The sequence below is a fragment of the Rattus norvegicus genome, chromosome 19 (assembly GCF_021556685.1).
Source record: "Rattus norvegicus strain SHRSP/BbbUtx chromosome 19, alternate assembly SHRSP_T2T, whole genome shotgun sequence".
Taxonomy (NCBI): Eukaryota; Metazoa; Chordata; class Mammalia; order Rodentia; family Muridae; genus Rattus; species Rattus norvegicus.
The window spans coordinates 22,423,164-22,444,835 of record NC_141552.1 but is presented as its reverse complement, the minus strand read 5'-3'; the positions used below and the strand labels follow the sequence as shown (position 1 = coordinate 22,444,835).

The window sequence follows — 21,672 nt, the reverse complement described above, 5'->3', positions numbered from 1 at the left end:
ATAGTGAGTGTAGCTTGCAGCTGTGAACACAGGTTTCTTTTGGAGAGCAGGCCTGTGCAAGCCCAACCTAGGTGGGACAGTTCAAGCTACCCTTTTTCCATGGCCAATCAGGGATCGTATTGAGAATGTATTTTTTCCAGGTGACTGATTTCCAATTTGTGGAATTGATCTAACTTGCTGAGAGTGGAGGTGACTCAGAGAGTTAAAGTACAGAAGGACCAATGCAGTATGTCCACAAAAGCTTGCTGTCACCCCAGGGCTTTTAAAAGCTCAGCAGCTAGAGAAGCAATGTAGTATTTGGTTACTCTCATGCTTAGGTCTAGTCATTCATTAAAAGCTGACCATGACACAAAAAGTGTCATTTGTGTCACAATACAAACTAGTTGTAACTAGATTCACCCCACACTATCACATCACCACCATATTTGAGGTTCTCAGTTACTATCTAAGAACCTGGAAGAGGCCTGGGTCTTGCTACACAAACTCATAATTTATGTCTTCATGACACTGTGTGCTTTGTTCTGTTGATGCTACCATTGGCATACAATACCTTGGATACTTTGTGCTGACATCTGTGACCTAAGACAATAGTTCATGTCATCCTAACCTGAATAAACTGTCCTTAGAGTACAGTGTAGTGGGAGGGGCCTTCTTTTCCTATGAGATACCAAAACATTTCCAGTCTTCAGTCAAGTCTGTCAGCCATTGTCCAGTGCCTGTCTTGAGATGTCCACCTTTTCAGCTGAGAGTCTTCATCCATGCAGCTCTGTAATTCTGTAGAAGATTAATAGGGTTCCAGCCCTATTATTTAATTCACTGTGACTGTACTTGCCGAACATGCTCAAAGCCCTGTGATCCACCCTAGCCCTCTGTGCTTTAGAGAAAGAAAATAAAGAACCACATTGCACTTGAAGTTTCTCCTCCAACAAAAGGAGAGCCTGCATAGGGCCTTTAAGTAACTCTAAGCCCCAGCTTCCCCACAACTCCCTCCATCAATTCCATGATTGGTGTGTTTTCAGTACTACTTACTTTCTTCTGTGTGCAAAGAATGTGCACCATGTCAGTAAAGGGTGTGTGTGTGTGTGTGTGTGTGTGTGTGTGTGTGTGTGTGTGTGTGTGTTTGGTCCCTAGTGAAAACTGTCGAGATACATGCAGACTCATGCTACTACTGTCCCATGGTACCTTGCAGGGAACCCTGAAATGGTGTGCTACTTTAATACAGTCTAAACCGGGTGTGCATGGTTTCTGTAAGGTCACCACTACAGAGAGCAGGAAAAGCTTCAGTAGTCACATGGATGTGATCAATCAGTGTTAGTCATGCCCTTCCTGCGTGGTAGACTGCAGGTTGTCTGTCCCCATCACTTTGCTCTCTTGTGCCCAAACAATGCCAAGGTCAGGGCCATTGAGCCGTGAGGCAGAGGCTTACCACCCTCAGTTCTGCCTACGACCCCTAAGACTGTCTCTTTCGGGTGTGTGTGTGCTGGACACTCATGGATCCTGAGATCTCCGCAGCTGAGGTGAAACAGTACCGGAGCCATTGCAATGTGGGCACACATTTGGTTGTGGAGCTGGGCCACTCTTTGACATTTGGTGAGTGGAGAGACAACTGTTGGCTGAGCCTTTGGTGAACCGGATGTCCCCTGGCCACATCAGCAGTCAGCAGTATCAAAGCTGAGCAACCAGTGTTTTATGTTCCATTTTGTCATCGCTGGTCAGTGTTCTGATGCCACAGCACATGGCTGGTCTCAATCTCCCCATGTGGCCACAATCCCTAATTGATATTGCCTCCACTTCCCAAGTGCCACTGGGATTTCTGTAGAACCCCTAAGGCAGCAGCAAGCAGGAGCTCCTGGCTATTCCCTCCCTGCTCTCTGCATCTGCATGTCGTTCTGTGTACATATGGCTATGTCCTCATATACTCTTGATGCCATGATACCTTAATAAACACTTGAATCATGCCCTGATGGCCAGTTTTCAACTGCTACCTGACACAATCTATAATCGCCTGGGAAATGAGGGACAGTCTGGATCAGACTGGCCTTTGAGCATGACTATGCGTGACTGTCTTTGTTGCTGTGGGAGATGCCAGGCAGCCTCTTTTCTGATCCTAGAGTCCCTATACCCAGCCACTTGTCCCCTCTACAGCCAGACCCTACTTCTGCTCCTAGGCACTGTCTTGGACTTCCTTCCCTCAGGTGGCTTCTCTCCTTTGGCTGCTACAGAAACCTGTTATGAGGACAGGAACAGGGAGTTAAGAGTTCAGAGCCATCTTCCCTTTGATGTTCTTTCTCAGAGGTCAGTGGGACACTTAAAGAGTTTTGTGTATACATTTTATTAAGCAAGGGACAATCATGCATCAGGCACAGGAAACTAACAGCACTTCTACCGGACCTCCTTCAACACCTGGGCATCTCTTCTGGCCTGTGCTTCTGTGTGCTGAAACCTGGGGACCAACTTCCTGTGGGGTTTCCCAGGATGACTGTGCACATTACTACACTGACGTAAATCCTCAAAACTCACAAACAGCAACAGGACTGACCGCCACAGGAACGGTTCTCCATCAACAGATACCACAGACCAGCAAGCAGAAGCATGGGCAGGTGGTGCTGTGGTTCACACACTTCTCTTTCCTCACTAGGGCAGGTGACCCACTGAAGAAAACAAGGAGGCAGCAGGATGGAAGAGGAAAACTACAACCCAGTCCTTGCATTAAACACCCAAGCACATTTAGACTAGAGGAGAGAAGTTTGCCAAGAATGAGGGCCACTTTGGACATCCATCATCAATAGCCCTGGCTGTCTAGGCCAGCATCAGATCCAGCCGTCTCCAGGCAGGTGTCCGCCAGGCCCTCAAGGGCACTAAGAGCATTAACCATGAAAAATAGAACAAGATATCTGCCTCTTGCCTGCCTGACAGCCAAGCATGTGTATGCCCTGGCTATGCTCACGCTGGGACCCCTGCTAGATATTAAGATATAGAGACCTGATAGTTGATTAGGACCCTGTTCGAAAAGGAAGATACAGGATATTTCCCTCTGGCATCCATATGTGCATGCATGGTTGTACAAGCTGGTAGAATCTCTCTCTCTCTCTCTCTCTCTCTCTCTCTCTCTCTCTCTGTCTCTCTCTGTCTGTCTCTCTCTCTCTCTCTCTCTGTCTCTCTCTGTCTCTCTCTGTCTCTCTCTCTCTCTCTCTCTCTCTCTCTTTCTCTCTCTCAAAGTTATGAAGCACAGCAGAAGAATCTCTGGGACTCTAAGCCTGAGCAACCTCATCTGTGAGCCACAGCTTCTGTGTGAGAGCTCCTTTGTGTGAGAGGCATAGGGTGACTGAGGAAGGTTGCTGGTGTCCATCCCTGGCCTGCATGTGCATGCATACAGACACATGGATACATGCACACGCTGAGTTCCCCTCATCCAATCCTGAAATCTGTAAACACTGAATTTCAAATCCAGGCGTTCTCCTAACCTACACCTTCCCTCAGGAATTGGAGATGAGGCCTTGCAGGAATCCTCAACCAGTGAGACTGGCCCAGACCTTCTGAGATCCATTCTGCCCCAGGAGAACACAGCAGGTGGTATCAGGACAACACAGAAACTCAAGACTCCAGCCTGATGCAGAGACCACCTGCTGGGTTAGGAGAAGACTCAGCATCAGGTTCCTGAATGAAAACATCACCTCTGAACACACAGGGTCGCTGTGGCTATGCCTTCAAGGCATCTTCAGCAGCAGCTTAAATGGACTAGGGATGACTATGGGAATCTGCCTGCAGGGTGATTTGGGAATCCTTTTGCTAAGGCTTGATTGCTAGATGTTGCCACAGAAACCCTTGAACTCTTCTTGGAGTACAGTCCAGGCAGAGGCTGAACACAAAACATTCTGATTATGAACTGAGTTTAACAGATAATCCGGAACCTGAAGGCCACAGGTCCAAAGGTCTCCACTGCAGGGGTGAGGCATCACTGCAGGGATGACCACACAGTGCAGGGGTGAGGTGTCACTGCAGGAATGACCACGCACTGCAGGGGTGAGGTGTCACTGCGCGGATGACCACACACTGCAGGGGTGAGGCATCACTGCAGGAATGACCACACACTGCAGGGGTGAGATGTCACTGCAGGGATGACCACACACTGCAGGGGTGAGGAGTCACTGCAGGGATGACCACACACTGCAGGGGTGAGGTGTCACTGCGCGGATGACCACACACTGCAGGGGTGAGGTGTCACTGCGCGGATGACCACACACTGCAGGGGTGAGGCATCACTGCAGGGATGACCACACACTACAGGGGTGAGGAGTCACTGCGGGGATGACCACACACTGCAGGGGTGAGGTGTCACTGCAGGGATGACCACACACTGCAGGCGTGAGGCGTCACTACGGGGATGACCACACACTGCAGGGGCGTGGTGTCATTGCGCGGATGACCACACACTGCAGGGGTGAGGTGTCACTGCGGGGATGACCACACACTGCAGGGGTGAGGTGTCACTGCGGGGATGACCACACTGCAGGGGTGAGGTGTCTCTGCAGGGATGACCAGGAAGTTGACTGAGCTCCTCAGGGCTCTCCCTGTCCTGAATGTGCTTCCCTTCTAGGTGAGCACTGCAGCTTTCAGGGTGCTGGAGCCCTGTGTGGGCAGCAGTAGAAACTGCTAGCCTTGTTATTCACAGCTGAAACTATCACACAGGGCATTCCAGAAGTGAACACCACCAAAGTGGGGCCTTTCACAGCATTCTGGGTAGGATGGCACAAAGCCCCATGACAATTTCGCCTGTGATCCATACCAAATGTCTGCTGTCACTGCCTGTCTCTTAGGAGCCACCTGGATGATCCAGGGGATGGTCCTGAAGAAAAGGCTTGGCAAAATTGAGGTCTCCAAAGCCAGAGGAGCAGTGAGGAGGTGCAGGGGCCGTAGACCATGGAGACTGATATATTCTGATGTTAGACTACCCAGACTCATCCCTGTGTCCAAGTCTGGATGTCACAGAGGCACCTGGCAAAGGTCCCAACAGTTTCCTTCAGGATTCAGCTGTCTCCCTACTTGCCCTCCACCTAACCCACTTCCTGTGGTTCTGGGAGTCAAGGACTTCATCACCTTTTTCGTTTTCTTGTCATATTGCAGGTACTGTGACTCGACCACTCTTCCTCCTGCAGGAGACACATCGTTTGTCACAGAACAGGACTGCTGCACCAGGAAGACCCATAGCATAACCAGGACGCTACAATGAAAACATGACTGGCCCTTCATGCTGAATGACAAGAAAAACACCCAGCCTTCTCTTTGTTGCAGACTGGATTCCTCAGCCTTCCTGTTATGAACAGGGCACTAGTACCCTTCACAGGATACTTAGTGTTTATAAGACATTTATAGAATTCATCTTGTATATAGGCCATTGGGCTAGGAGCCAGCATCAAGGCATCAAGTAGGAGGAAATACAGAAACATTCTAGGAAGGGATAGCCAGGGGCCAGTGGGATGGCTCAGTGATTGAGGACCAGAGTTCAGTTTCCAGCACATGGATGTTCACAGTCATCTGCAGAATCAGATCTAGGGCGTCCCATGACCTCCGCAGCTCCCAAGCAGCTACATGTATGCGTCTTAGACACTTCCTACTCACCGTGAAACAACCTAAGCCACAAAACATCCCACACCTTCTTGGATGGGCCCATCCCTGGGGGAGTCTTGTGTGTTCTGGGCTTCAACTCTAGGAAGGCTTGGCCTTGTTTTATAGGATGTCTTATTCTTTGTATCAGCAGAGAGAGAAAAAAAAAAAGATCCAGTCCTGGAACCCTAGAGGACACTGCCATGATGTCACTGCTGTGCTGGCATAGGCTTAGAGATATCTCCATGATCCATCCGAGTCACCTAGAGCTCAGGGAATGATGGAAAAGTCCATGTGAGATCGCCCAGCGCTTGCAACCATGAGAAAGCTTGGAAAACACAGGGCACATGTGGTGTTTGATCCTGTGACAGTTCAACCCTCTTGAGCCTGCAGCTAAGACAAACAGTTACACTGGCCTGAGTGCACAGGCCAGATCTCAGAACCTGTTTGCCAACCATGGAACACTCTGGATCCCTCCTCACAGCTGGACCTTGATCTGCTACACCTCATCCACCCAAGCTTCTCAAGAAATGAAGCTACCAGGTTAATATAACAACTAACTGAAGACAGCAAGAGCCTTCAGCCGCCCTGTGGCAGTAAGGTCAGTCCATAGGTCTCCTGTCCCTGCACCCTCAGTACCTGTGAGAGCCATGGCCACCTATTCCCTTCTGAGGTGAGAACAATTATACACACAACCTTGCTTTCAACAAATCCTGCCTTGGCCACTGGTGGGACCCTCATGAGATGCAGCAATCTGATGCAGACCTCCTCAGACACTTTGGCTTCCTTTCTGGCTGCTGGAGCTTGGGCCCTCTGGCCTGGCCTAATGTAGGATCAGCAACACACAACTCTGTTGGGCCTCAGCCATCCCACATTGGGGGCCCTGCTTCACTCCTAGGTGCATCCGTTTCCCACATCTCTCCAGTCTCTCCCTCATCCCTAATTCCCCTAGCCTCTCAGGCCCAGCCCTTCAGTCTCTGATGGAGACTGTCCTGGAAGGACAGGAGCCACTCCCCTGAGATACTCTCCCACCCCTTGCTGCTGGACTCATCTCTACAGGAACAGCCTGCTGCTCCCCTGCCCCTGCAACCCACTTCCTAGCTCTGCTTCACACAAACACTCTAAGATCTCTACACTGGATTCCTGTTCTATTTTGCTCCCTCTCTGTCCTCCAGAAGTTCTGCTGCTCTCTCTCACCACAGCAGGACCCACCAAGACACTGCTCCTGACCCCAGCAGCCACCAGCAGCCCAGGTCATGGGGCTACTAACAGCTTTGGCCCAGGACTCAGGGCTCCTTCCTTCTTCAGTATCGAGTCCAGGCTGAGACCATCTGGCCTGCTGCTGGGTCCTTGAAACCCTCAGTCTCACAGCCTCTGGGCACTCTGAGCCCTAGTCCTTATGGCTAACAAGTAGCTGCCCAGTCAAGCAACATGGGCCTCACTGGCTTCCTGGTGTGCCATGATGCTTTCCCTGCATGGCCGGGGATGACTGCATGCTAGGATTATGTCTGGAACTAGACCTGCAGGTAACACCTGATGGGTTGGCCAGGCTGTCCTCCTACTCCTGTTCTCAGGAGATTCTCCTGACTAAGCCTCCCAAGTGCTGGGATGAGAAGTATGTGCCACCATGCCAGCTAGGGGTCTTCAGGTGTGATGAAAGACTGGGATCTGTGGTCCTGGTTATTTCCAACAGTGGGGACACCAGTGTTCTGAGCATTCTGTCATCTAGGACTTATATTCCATGTACTTCACATGAACACTGTGAGACTTCTGCACTGGTTACCTGTTCTCTTTGAAACCTGTCTTCAGGTATCTGACAGTGGGAGTCTCCATGAAGTTTTTGTCACCCTGAGGATGTGGCTATATTAATAAGCTCAGGCAGCATGCAAACACAGCAGAGGTTACAAACAAGACTACCAGGCTGGGGCCACTAAGTGATAGAGTGCTCCTTTGGCATGGTTAGGGCCCAAGTTCTCTTGCAACCAACATCTGCTGGGGATGTAGCTCAGTGATTAGGCACTTGCCTAGCGTATGTGAGGTCCTGGGCTCCATCCCTAGGACTAAACCCTCATCCCCTACCCTGAACTCACCAGGTCCAGGCATCACTGTCAATCCTGAGGGCTTGAGTTTGATCCTTAGGCCCTCTCTGATACAAAAAGAGAAAAAAACTCCCTTGATTTGTGTTTGACCCCCACATGTGTCATGCCCGCCCCACTTCGAGTGTACAATTAATTAAGGAAAGCATGAGTAAGTGGTTGAGAGGCACACACTGCCCTTGCAGGACACCCAGTTTGCTTCTCAGCACAAACTGCATGTGACTCAGCAGGTCTCAGGGTGGAACTGGATATGTGACCCTGTGCTATAGCACTGTCCAGAGTGGTAAATGCAGCTTCTGAAGAGGAATGCAGGCCTGGCCTCCAGACCTCCACCTTCAAGTCCTGTCTGGAGAGCCTGATGCCCTGGCAAAAGAGACTCCTTCTCTCCAGAGGAGCACTGCACTCAAATGACACCTCAGTGATGAAAACTATCTGTCCCCAAAGGCATGCCACTGAGCAGAGATAGCCTCAGTCATGCACCTCTGCCCATCCCCAGTTCCTCATGTCAATAACTCAACCTTTCATGAACTAGATGGTAATGCTTGAGGTAGGATGATCAGTAGTTTACTGGCCAGTCTGGGCTCTATGAGATGCTCTCCCTGAAATCAGAGTCAGCAAGAAATTCAGCATGAAAGCTCTTTGTAAAGAAGCTCAATGACCCAGTTCAGAGCCTGGGACCCCGCACAGTAGGATAAAGTGACTCCCATGGCTTTTCCTCCACCTTCAACACTCATGCTTTGGCATGCACACCCCTACAAGGAGATCAATACACATGGAATAAAAAATTAAACAGAAACATTAATGAAGACAATGCAGATAATGTTTTAAAGGATCCCGGGAACCCTCACTTAGCACTTTCCTTTCCTTTGTCTTGGGAACAGCACCTGCACCAGAGACTGGAGACTTCCTGCAAGAGAGAGAGGAGAGATGCACTGTTCATTCAGCTAGAGAGCTGTGCAAAGACCAGAGCCACCCTCCTTTTTCTGACAGTGGGAGCTGGGCCCAAGTGTGGGCTGCTCCTACTAGAGGCACCACAAGAAGAGGACCCCCTTCCTCAAACCTTCCTGGAAGTCAGAGCACTGGCTATGGATGTCCCTCAGTCCTCAGAGGACTCTCTTTCAGCGATGGCTCAGAGCCTGTTAGGACAGAGAGGGACCAGAGCTTCCCCCCAAAGCAAGATCCCTGTCTTATCTGACAGGTATGAGGGCTTAGGGATGGGACAGAGGATGTGACAAGGTTACATGTAGCACAGGGCTAGGTTAGTAAGGCAATCAAAGAGGAAAGAATCCTGGAACATTCCTCATCTGTTCTTTGTGCTATGTTCGTAGGGATGAGGGGCAGTGTGGGTAGAGGACTAGGACACAGCACAGCCTTCTCTGCACATGGTTAGCTTTCTAGGCTGCCTGGTCACTGTGACCAGCAAATTTTCAACTGTGCCATTCTACTACCAAGGCTGACACAACTGGTGCACCATGTAGCAATAGGACTTTACTGACTTAGCGACATTTGGAATCACACAATGATCATGTGTCACAGAAGAGTTTTTTTTTTTTTTTAAGAAAAGGATTTTAAAAAACTAATTATTTTGTCCATCTGATACGCTGTCCCTGTTTTCAGACACAACAGTAAAGGGTAGTATATGAGAGTAGAAATGGTTATGAGACACAATGTGTGGTTGCTGGGGATTGAACTCAGATCCTCTGGAAGAGCAGTCAGTGGTCTTAACCACTGAGCCATCCCTCCAGCCCCAGTATACTGTATTTTCAATGTTGTTTGTTTTTATTTCCTTTTTCACGTATGTCTGTATGGCGTTTCTGTGAGTACAGCTGTGTGTGTGCCTGTGTAAAGGTCAGAGACAAACTGAGCACAGGTCCTCACCTACCTCGCATCCATGGCTGTGATTGCTAGGCTAGCCCTTCCCCCTAATCCTAGAGACTGTCCACTTTAGGTTCATATTTCCCAGTAGGAAGGGCAGGATGACAGACACTACTGCATCCAGGTTTACGTGGCTTCTAGGGACCTAAACTGTTGTTGGGCTTGTTCAGCATGAAAATAAATCCCATTTCACAGCCCTGGCTGGGCCAGGCAGCGCACAGGTCTTTGCTGCTCTTGCAGAAGACTTGGGTTCAGTCTCCAGCACCCGGGTCAGGTGGCTTACAACCACCTGAGACTCCAGGTCCAGGGACTTCCAACCTCTTTCTGGATAAACCTACATGGCAAAAGCAGGGCTGGGAGCTGGAGGTTTCTGGTGTTGGCTTCTCCCTGCTGCAGGGGGCAAATCATGGGCATGTGAAACATATAACCCTGTAATTCTACAAAGTGCAGAAGCTCCTGAGGTCCCTCATGGTGCCCTAGAGCCTGTCCACCACTCATGGAGGCTTCGGGAACATGGCTTTTTCCTGACCTGTGTGCACTGTGCATCCTCACTCTCTACCCCCTGCTTTTCGGGGTTGGAAGTCTCAGGTGTAGGAGGCGCCTACCATAGGCCTCTTCTCTCAGCATTTCAGCATTTTACCCACTTGACCTTCACCAAGCATCCTTTGCTCTACACAGTTACCTCAGCCTGTGACCCTCATCCTCCAGACTCTTGTGAAGCAAACACCCATGGGTGTGCAGCTCTCATAGTTAGCCAGGCTAAAGGGGAAGGCAGCAAATCCTTCATGAACTCTACAGCTCCTAAGGCCTAGGAAAATGTCTATACCGGGGCTAAACTCATGCTGACCTGTAAGACTACATTTTTCCTTTAAACAGAAGGATGTGTGGTGGTGTGGCACAGGCCTTTGATCCTAACACTTGGGAGGCAGAGGCAGACAGATTTCTGAATTCTAGGCCAGCTTCCTCTACAGAGCTAATTCCAGGTCAGCTACACAAAAAACAACACTGTCTCCAAGAGTAAATCAAAAAGAGAAAGAAAGAAAGAAAGAAAGAAAGAAAGAAAGAAAGAAAGAAAGAAAGAAAGAAAGATAGAAAGGAAGGAAGGAAAAAAGGATTCATATTTTGTATACAATGAGATGCCTGCCTGTCTATACCTGAACCACCATGTTAACTATAACTCTTGTCACATCTGTATTAATTCAAATACTGAAGGCCAAATGGTTAAATCTTAATGACTATACAATTGGGGGGTGGTGCTGAAGAGATGGTTGGTTTAGTGGCTAAGAGCAGAAGACCAAGGTTCAGTTCCCAGTGTCCACATGGTGGCTCCTATTAACCTGTAATTGCAATTCTAGGGAATCAGTCTGGACTTCACGGGCACCACACATACCACATGGTGCACAAGCATTTATTAGGTGAAGCACTCTGGCCCATAAAAATAAGTAAATAAGATATATGGTTAACAGACACTGTGATTCAGGAAGTTCTTAGTGACTTTGGTTATCATTTCTCTCTCCCAGAGACCTGTCTTCCTCATGCTCAGCCTCCCTGGCTTCTAGGACATTTCCTAGCTCTGTGGAGCATGAAGTACTCAACACCATAAGCCAAGCATTGCAAAGCCATCTGCACCTTCACTGCTACACCTTCTCCATGGCTGTGTCTAAAGGGAGAGACTTGGAATCCCACAGATGCAAGGACAAACCTGTTGGGCTATATGAGCCCAGCCACCCAATAGTCAGATCTACTCCTGTCCCTGGCTATGGCATGAGGCTCTTAAGACAAATTAATCTGAAGGATCTCAACAGCTATGCTGTTAGACCTCTCATTGCTCTGCCCGACCTACAAGCTCCTTTACTGGCTCAAATTCACACCCGAACTCCTCTCCTGCCTCAGCCACCATCAGCTCTTCTACTCCTCTCCACCTGTGCTCTGAAGAATCCACACTAAGGTGGATGTTAACCTCTCCATGGACCTCCAGACATATGCTTGTGATTACTCTTCATTGGCTGTTTTGTATAGGTAGGCGGGTTCTTCTACTCTCATGCAGAACACTGCTCACACATTTTGGAACTTACAACACCCTCTTGATTGAGAATCCTGACTAATGACTGACTGAGCCTTCCATGCCTGAAGTCACCCTCTGTCTCCCAGTCCAAGATGAGAATCCCCACCCTAACCCCATGGTGTCCAGTTTCATCTCAGAAGCTAGGCTCTGCACTACCCAATATCATTTGGATCTCGGTCTCTAATTCTCTGTTAAATCGTTCCTCTCTTCTTTAAAACAAATTCATTTTGTTGTTTATTTTTTGAGACAGGGTTTCTCTGTTTGGCCCTGGCTATTCTGACATGCTCTCTGTATATCAGACTTGTCAGGAAGCCAGATATCTGCCTGCCTCGGCCTCTTAAGCACTGGGATTACTGGATTGTGCCAGCATGTTTAATTAAAATTAATTAGTGGCAGTGCATGTTGGCACATGCCTTTAATTCCATCCGTTGGGAGGTAGAGGCATTGTGAGTTCCAGGACAGCCAGGGCTATAAATTAACACCTTGTCTCAAAGAAAACAAGCCAAAAATGAAACAAAAATGTTGCAATATGGTCTTAGGTATGTAACTGAGTCTGTTCTTGAACTCTGAATCCTCCCACTTTCACTCAGGTGCTAATCAGCAGGCTTCTGTCTTGACTTTCACTGTGCACTCAGGGCTGCCAGGACTGTTACCTCTCCCAGTGTAACTCCTGACTCTCTCATCAGCATCATCACAAAACTCCTGCTAAGAATTAAGGAAACCTGAATTCTAAGGAACAGTCGGAGCTCCAGTATTTCCAAAGCTCACTCTAATACAGATGGATCCTATGCTGCAGTAAAATGGTCACAGCTGGAGGTTTTAATTCCAGGACTTGGGACAGAGGGGTTGGAGGATCTTGAATTCAAGGTTATTTTTATGTTACATTGTTGCTCAAAGCGAGTTGGGCTGCTACAAGATACCCTGTCTCAAAACTATACCAAACACACCTAAAATGAAACAGAGGAGTTTGAGTGGGCACAGATGGGAAAGCTCGGCACTTTATGGCTAAGCCACCTGCTGCCAGCACCAAAGTCCATGCACAGCCCCAATTCTGAGCTGTGTCTGGGACCCCACTTAGGAGCACGCACCAAAGTAGCTCAGATCCAGGGCTTTTGGTCTAAGAGGAATTCAGGCAGTCACACTTTGGATGCCAGTTCTCCAGCTCAAGTGCCTGTCAGCCCAGGATCTGGTCTTAGTCATGGCTTGGCATCCCTAAATTCCTCCCAGCTGTGCTCTGAACTCACCCTGTGCCCCGTTCTGATGAATCTGCCATTCTCCATGGGAGTAGCCTCAAGAAGTCCCTCACATCTGAAGCACCACTCTGAGTGCACTAAATACTGCAGGGGAGGGGCATGGCCAGCAGAGCACCCACCCCTTTCAGCTGTAGAACATTTAGCTCTAGAGTGAGCACTGCTGTGCATTGTGGAACTTAAGCAGTATCCCAGTCTTGGCCTGGGAAGAGCCATTGACACCCACACTTTCTGGGGTGACATTGTCTCCTGAGGATAGAGTCAGGTCAGGAGCAGCAACTGATGTTCACGAGAGACAAACTTTCTTCACCACCTGCCCATGCTGGCCCTAGGATCTGGGCTTTTTGGGTGACATGAGTGCTGAGCCCCCCAGGTAGATGGGTTTTCAGGGGTCAGGTGGTTATTGTCACCAAAGGTATCCACAAGGATAAGTCATACTGTACTAATTCCCATATTAGATCCCTTCTCACAGGTCACAGACGCCGTGCTGGGTCCTAAATGTGGACCCAGGTTCCTGCGCACTTTTGAGGAGACTGGTCAGGGCGCAGGCTTCAGGACATTTTGTTTGAATTATTTTGGGGGATTTTATTTTTACTGTTGGGGACAAACCTAGGGCTGCCATGTGCTGGGAAAAGGCTTTGCCACAGCTGTAGATCATCCCTAATTATAAACTCCTAAATTCTCCCAATCCTGGAACTTTCTAGGTCCCTCACATGATGCAACCTTTGGGGGATTCCTCACATAGAATCATGGGGTGGAATGCATCCCAAAGAGAGACAGTGGGAAATGTTCCCCAGTGTCTCCCTGTGGCTGTGGTGATGAGAGTGCTGACCAGTAGATGGCAGGGCCCATGTGAAAGCCTTTTGTTTTCTACTTGAGTGGAATATTCACCATGCCTTTTTTTTTTTTTCTTGAAACACAGGTTGCCCTGGAACTTACAGTCTTCCATCACTCTGACTCAGTTTCCCATGACTAGGATCACTGGCTTAAATTCTATGCCCATCTTTCTTTTTTTGTATTTATAAATCTTCTAAAAGCCAGAAGGATCTAGCATTTAAAATTTTGCGGTCCAAGGCATTTCCAACAGGGGATTCTTGACCTAGGAGTATCCAGACCAGTTTTTATTGTGTGGGTACTTCATTCCCATAACAGCTTATGCTTGACAAAGAGTTCCAAGGTGTGATGTCACTGGGCATCAGGCGGTGTCCCAAATAGCAGCACTGACTCAGGTTGTAATTTAGGCTGGAGAAACTTACTAGGACCCTGGTAATCCTAGCACCCTGGAGCCTCACATGTCCTTAGTCTGATCTATTGATGAATCAACTGCTCTTGAGGGTGGATTGGAATTCTAGTCACTGTGAGGCAGGAGCATTAGTATCCTACAGCCACTCTGGGCTCCATAGGAAGACCCTGTTTCAATAGTAAAAGGGGTCACTTGTGAGTTCTTACTGTCTTCCCTGAGGCCTTCCTGCTGGAGTTAGAATAGCTGTCTCACCAAGTTGAAGTAGAGGGCAGAATGTTGGTGCCTTCTATAATGAGGACGAGTGACAGATAGTCTATGGAAATTCTAGAAAGATCTACAGGTATTTATGTCCTGTGCATGGGAATTGCTGGCTTCCCTGTGTCCTTTGCCTTTAATTTGCAGTCCATGGGGCACCTGGGAATGTCCCAAAACCAGGCTGCACACAGGGCTTGTCCCATGATTCTCACTTGCACCCAGTGCCTGCCTGATTGTCATAAGTCTGACAGAGCCACTGTATGCTCTCCTGACACCTGCAGAGAGCACTATATGGGACCCTACTATCCCGACATTGCCCATCAGTGTCTACAATGTCCATATATGGCACTGAGATGGTCTAAGCTGCTTCCCGCCTATATGCTGCATCAAAATCTGACCATTCCTAATTTACTCCTCTCACACCCACACTAGAAGCCCTGTACCCACACTAGCCCCAGCTGGCCTGTTGCCTACTAACATCTCATGGACTCTGCCCCAATCCCCTGCCCTGCCCTGCCCTGCCCTGCCCTGCCCTGCCCTGCTCCAATGCACTGCCCCAATGCCCTGCCCTGCCCCGCCCCAATGCCCTGCCCAATGCCCTGCCCTGCCCTGCCCCAATGCCCTGCTGTGCCCTGCCCCAAACCCCTGCCCTGCCCCAAACCCCTGCCCTGCCCCAATACCCTGCCCCAGTGCTCTGCCCTCCCCTGCCCTGCCACAATCCCCTGCCCTACCCTGCCCTGCCCCAATCCCTTGCCCTGCCCTGCCCTGCCCTCACTCAGCTGACATTGTGGACATCTCAAGAAAGTCAGTGGACAATGGCTGACACACTTGTCTGAAGACTGGAAATGTTTCTCGATCTTGGAGAGGAAAGAAGGACCCTCCACCTACACTTTCCTCTAAGGAAGTTTATTCAGGTGAGGGATGACAGGGACTGTTTTGTCTCATGTCACACATGTCAGTAGAAAATATCCTAGGTATTGGATGGCGCTGTTAGCATTAACAGAACAAAGCCCATAGTGTTGGGAAGGATAATACATTATGAGTAGGATTAGAAAACCCCAAGCCTCTTCCAGGTCCTAAGAGGGCAAAAAATAGCACCAAACATAGCATTAATGTGATAGTTTGGTTAAATCTAGTTACTAGGTTCTAGTGTGATACCTATGACCCTTTTTGTGTCATGGTCAGCTTATAATGACTAGAGGACCTAAGCTTGAGAGTCACCAATGCCTCTCCCTTGCTTCTCCAGCTGCTGAGCATTGAAAAGCCCTAATGAGACAGCATCTGTTTGCAGACATACTGGATTATTCTTCTTCACTTTATCGCTCTGAGTCACCTCCACTCTCAGTAAGTCAGTTTAATTCCATAAATTGGAAATGAGTCCCGTGGAACATAAACTTTCTCAATATGATCACAGATTTCCATGTAAAAGGTGAAACATGAACTGTCCCACCTAAGCTCTGGGCTTGCACAGACGTGCTATGCAAAAGAAACATGTGGTCACAGCTGCAGTCTGCATTCACTATGGATGCTCTTGAGGTCCTCCCTGACCTGCATAGATTAAGATAATTATCTTGCTTTCTATCAAAATAATTCATTATGCCAAGTTGGCCTGTAGAAGGAGGCTAGTCTCTTCAGTATTTTATCAGATGTGCTTAATGTATATAATCATCGATAGTAAGTGAAAGATCTGTTTGGAATTGAAACTGAGTGATGCTGGAGGATGATCCTGAATGCACAATGAGCAGTGGAGGCACCAGAGCCCGGTGTGGATGCCTAGCAGGCTACCACATTGAGCAGGCACCGCTCAACCACCTGTACATACACATCTCCTGAGATCTCTCTCCTTAATGGGAGATGATGGCGTCCACCTAGTACAGCACATGCCCTGGAAGGACAAAAGCTACCTACAGGAGCTGTGGTGATGACTCCCAGGTTAGAGCATCTGCTGCTCTCTCAGAAGAACCACGTGGTCCCTAACAATCATCTACAATGGGGAATGCTATTCCCTCTTTTGGATCATGAGGGAAATGCACTCAGGAGTGGCCCAGACATACATTTGAAAAGAAAAAGATCCATTGAGTTAAATGATAAAAATAAATATAATCAGCAACAATAAAAAACACAGCATATGAATGATCAAGTGAAACAGCACCTATAAAAACCTATTTCCCAAAATGACGTTAATGGTCATTATCTTTGTGGTTTAATACTAATGCTGTATTGTAAGAAAAACTGAGGCACATGGTTCTCAATTAGGATTATTCTATATTCCTTTGTGAAAGTTGTCATTTTTTCTGCAGCTCTACAGGCATGAGTGTGTGTTACTCAATATCTGGTGCACACAGTCAATAAGGAATGTGTGTTGTAGACTGATATAGTTAGGATGAGAAGAATACATGACAGCATGGATACAGTATGTCAGTGATTACATCATAAAGTGTGTGTCCATAAAAAAAGTCACATTATCCACACAAAAGACACTATCACACTGTGTACCTCTTGGTGGCTTTGAATTCCCTATTTACCCATGCTGCCTGGTCCATGCAAAGATCCATATCCAGCTGTCAGTTCTAAGTCTACAGGAGGGGAAAGGACCCTTGAATAAGATGGTCTTAAGAGTCAAGAGTTTCAAATCAATTTTTATTCATAAGGAGTACAATTTACAAAAAACAGGAATAAAATGAATACTTAAATGGTATAAAATGTAAAACAGTAACAAGAATATATAACTATGAAATAACAAAAAGAAAACTTCAATGAAAATCATAACCAAAAACATTTCTTAACAGCATTTTCTTAATGAACATTTAGAAACACAGTTGTAGTGCTGTTTCTCCTCTAGGACGTGAGATGTCAAGGCAGTCCCCTCAGTTGTCTCTCAAATGGTGTTGTCGGTATGAGAGAGGAGAAAGACCTCAACCAGACAGGCTGGCATACGGATACATAAATGTAGGGTCTCTATACATTGAGGAAATTATCTGAGAAGAAGAATATTCACCCACAAAAAGTCTTTGACTGTGAGGATTGTCGTCACAGGGAACTCCTGAGAGAGAAACTCATTCTTCAGGGGGCTGTCTTCCTGGGATCCGTCCTATTCCATGTCTCCTGCAGTTCCTGAGACCTGGGAGAAGAAGGCAGCTATTAAGACACGGATGTGGTGGGGACACGCATACCAGCTGTCAAGTTGCTGCCTTCAGTCATGTGATATGTTATTCCTCTGTCACCATTTCTGGATTGCAGTTTCAAAAAGGGCAGAGAAGTATAATTGCCCATAATTCAGTTTCTGAAGAGTGGTTAACATCCCAGAATACTTGTGCATAGACAGAGCAATGAATAACTCTATCACATGAGGTGGGTGACTGACTGGGTGTGGGGAGATTAGAAAGGTGATAGGGGAAGCAAAGATGTATCCAATAGGCAAATGGTATCAGACATTGTTAATCTGACTCAGCTGCTTGTTCCTACCACATTTTGCTGGGTCTGGAGGTTGCTGGTCTTCTCCTGTTCGTCTTCATCATTCGGGTTCAACTCAAACAAATATCGCTGTAACTCCTTGCACTCCTGCTTCAATGTGACCAACTTCTTCTTCATACATGCCTGGTCCATCAGGAGCCGGCTGTGCAGGTTGCTGGAAACACACTCTGCATAGTAAGATCCTGAAGCCTCTTCCTCCCATTCCAACTGCCAAATCCCACAAACTCCACCAGGACCCAGATTCCCATAAAGACTTCGTAGAATACATCTCCATACATGTAAGGCTGCTGCACAAACAGCAAATGGCCAATCCAGGGAAGAATAAATTGTTTCTGTGACCCAAGCACCAATAAGAGTCCATGTCTCTCCAAAAGAACAAGGGATCTACAACTATCCATGAAAGCCCAATGCATCGGGGCAACATCAATTAGTAGGCAGTAAACAACCACAAGAGGACAGTAGAACCAAGGGAGGTCATGCTAACCATGTGGTCCACACATTCAGCTTTGTTAAACCTGGTATGACCCCAGAGGCCCAGGTCGGCCTAATAACACTCTGATGCCTGAATCAGTATAGATCTATCCAGAGCCTTCTAAAGATGCATAGACACTGTGGTGAGAAGTCACACTCTCTTATGGAACTGAAACTGAGTCCAAAAGACCCACGGCACAGTGATATTTAAACAGCAGAAGACATGGACCCAGAGCTGCAGGCTCTCCAGTCCAGAACAAAGAGAGGCAGCAATGGATATTCCACAAGTGATGGGCCCTTCTGACCAGTACTTACCGATAGAAGTTAATCTCCTTCTTGAGCTCCTGAAATTTCTCACGATGTTCAATGTTCTTTGTGTCTAAGTTGTACAGTAATGACATGACCTGTTTCTCCTTTATCTTCAAGTTTTCATAAAATGGATTTGGCCTGAAGTACGGGCTGGCCCCAGGAAGATAGAACCCAATGAACATCGAGGTTTAGGATTATATGAACTCAGGCTGTGTCCTGTACTACCCCAGCCCTGGAAGGACACTTTCTGAATTCTACATATTTGGATCTTCTTCAGCTTCAGAAACTTGGAATTGTGTGCCCAGGATAACAGAAGCTAAGCACCCAGATAAAGGGTTCCCTGGCTCACTTTTTTCAATCAGGAGGGCTGGATCTGCATTCAAACCTGTTATGCTGTCAAGAGCCTAGGCCATAGAGCTTACCCAACCACACACACACACACACACACACTTCCAGAAACCTCTGATTTCATTTTTCCTGTTTTGACAAGTGGAATGCTACAAGCCGAATAACTAATATTCTAGAGGCAGACAGTACACATAATTCTGGAGATGAGACCAGATATTGCCACAAACTTATAATCTGCCCAAGGCATACAAATGTATAGACAAATGTGACCACACAGGCAAAGAACTGTGCTGTTGAAAGTGGGGCTTCCAAAATAAAGCACTCACACCTCCATGAAACTATTATACAGGTAAATCCTGAGGTCAAAAAACAGACCCCTAAATTCCAAAGGTGGAGGGATAGAGAAACATATAAAGGTTGTGCACATGCATGCAGAGCTGTGCACACACAGACACACAAGCTGGGGCACACCCACAAGAAAAGAAAAGTAAGGTCTCCAGCTCCGAAAAAAAGAACCAAAAAAAAAAAAAAAAGAAAAAGAAAAGAAAAGTAAACAGACTCAGAGAATGAGAAAGAGAGACAAATATGGAAAGAGCACAATGAGAATCAGTAGAAATGCATGCACCATTACTGTCTCAGAGTGTAAGGCACAGAGACAAGAAGGAGCAGGCCAGAGCCTCAGGCCTTCTACTTAAGCATTGATATGAACACTGTGGGACCTGTCACCTAAGGCTGCTGCCAGGAGATGATAGCGTTCAGTCACCTTCCTAGCAAGCACAAACACTCTCCACAAACTCACAGCACCCAGAACCTTGCAAAGCTACCACCTGTCAAGGGCTTTCCAATTGTACACTGGGAACTCATGCCCAAGTGACTTTATCCCTGAAATCTTCACTCAGATCACAAGTTCAGATTTTCAACAGGAGGAATCAGAGGGTCCATTTCCAAACTCACTCCTCAGTAAGGGTCAGGTTCTGCATCTCCTCTCTATGGGAGATGAGGTTTAGAACAAGGTCGTTTTCTTGGAGCAATGCATACCTCTTGCTCATGGATCTACCTGTCACATAAAGGAGGCGATCTGTCAGCTCATTTCTCTCCTTGGTAGTTAGCTCCAGTTCTCTATTCAGCCTCTCCTCTTCCTCGTTGGCCTGCACCTTGTTTTGGACATTTTCAGGGGATGACGTCTGTCTGCAGGCCTCTGTAAGTAGAAGAATACAAGTGAACCCGCATGGGGCGAATGCATAGAGCATACACAGACCACAGTGTCGCCCAAACAGGAGAACATGCTTGGAAGCCAGTGTCACTGCAAGGAGTTTGGTCTATGTGTAAGAGGCATCCTAAGTGGATCACAGTTCCCCCACTACTATATACAGACCAAGAGATGTGAGCAGCCAGGTGTTCCCTATGCCCAACCACACAGGCTTACAAGTACCAGAAAGATGCCTTCTCCAGGATTATTATCAGGTACGCAGGCAACAACCTGGTTTCAGGACCCTCACCCCTCTGGTTTCAGAAGTCAGATCATCAATTCAGCATCCACAATGACTTGATTGATCAGGGATACTCAGATATCCTACACTGTTACTCTAGTCCAATGACTTTGCATTAAAAAATCATATAGGGGGAGGACATGGTCAACAGACTTATTAATTCCCCCTACAGAAATGACAAATGCCCCAGAAGTGCCAATAGGTTACAAGCTCTTTCTCTACCTGCTCCGTATAGTTGGCTACTGTAGAAAAATATCTGCCACACAGAACCTCTAATATATGAAGGTAAGATTGGCCCCGTCAGCCAGAGGTAGTCAAAGGAGTTCTAAGAATATAAGGTCATGGCCAGGAGCACAGTTCTCTCCCTCTTACTACTGTCAGATAGTCACTGAATTTAAAGAAGCAATGAAAGTGAAGTACATTGATGCCCTGTTTAATTCAGAAAAGTTATACCCTCCATGACTACTTATGGTGTTATTATATCAATTTAACATACCGAATGCACTGTAAAAGTAAAGACTAGAAGTTCACCCAATAATAGCATAGGCACTGCCATATCCTCCATGTGGTTATGGAGAAACTAATGATGTGAAAACCTTGACTTTCAGGAATTGTGATAATCATGGAATTCAATATCTGTGGAGATGTTCCAGTGGTTGTGGCCCATTACTAAAAAGGCCAGCGGAAGACCCCCACACACACCCCTGACAGGAAGCTCAACATACACTGCCCAGAACTTACTCCACATTCCCCATGTCCTGTGTCCATCATTACCTTTAGGTTTCGTTTGCTTCACTCTAGACTCTTCTCTATCAACATCAACTCTCCCAAAGCGCCTACAAAGACGGGCAAAGATGTCTGTGGATATATCCTTTGGACACTAAGAGAAAAAGTAGTGAATTGGTTGTCACAACGGTACTGGTGACATCACAGGGATTCCAAGGTCTCTCTAGGAGACAATAGAATGTCCACGAAGGGACGGCTGATGTCACGGAGAACAGACTTTGCCTCCTTGCTAATGTTCTCCCTGTACTGAGCAAAAGCTGATGGACCCTTTTCAGGGGACTTCCTTGTGGCATAGCCACTGAGCACCACATGCTTCCAAAGCCAAATTTGGCTCTAGGCTTGATTGGAAAAACCTAAGTCATTGCTATGTATCTAAATGAGTGCTTCCTCCCCAATCACTGCACAG

At 47.4% G+C, this 21,672-nt stretch overlaps 2 protein-coding genes across 5 annotated transcripts in view; one reads left to right on the top strand and one right to left on the bottom strand.

Annotated features, from left to right (window-relative positions):
- Positions 1-21,672, top strand: part of LOC147999107 (uncharacterized) — a 924,037-nt gene that overhangs the window by 447,254 nt on the left and 455,111 nt on the right. The gene's annotated exons all lie outside the window — the stretch shown is intronic.
- On the bottom strand, positions 17,015-21,400 carry LOC147999127 (disks large homolog 5-like). Of its 2 annotated transcripts, XM_087596183.1 has the most exons (5): positions 21,255-21,389; positions 20,029-20,188; positions 18,649-18,792; positions 17,854-18,016; positions 17,015-17,509 (listed from the first exon to the last, which is right to left on the bottom strand). In XM_087596183.1, the coding sequence occupies exons 2-5, from the start codon at positions 20,037-20,039 to the stop codon at positions 17,480-17,482; spliced, it is 348 nt and encodes a 115-aa protein (XP_087452309.1). In that variant the 5' UTR covers positions 20,040-20,188; positions 21,255-21,389; the 3' UTR covers positions 17,015-17,479. The 2 variants fall into 2 exon arrangements, with proteins under 2 accessions (XP_087452309.1, XP_087452308.1); XM_087596182.1 differs by having other exon boundaries at positions 17,019-17,509; positions 18,649-20,188; positions 21,255-21,400.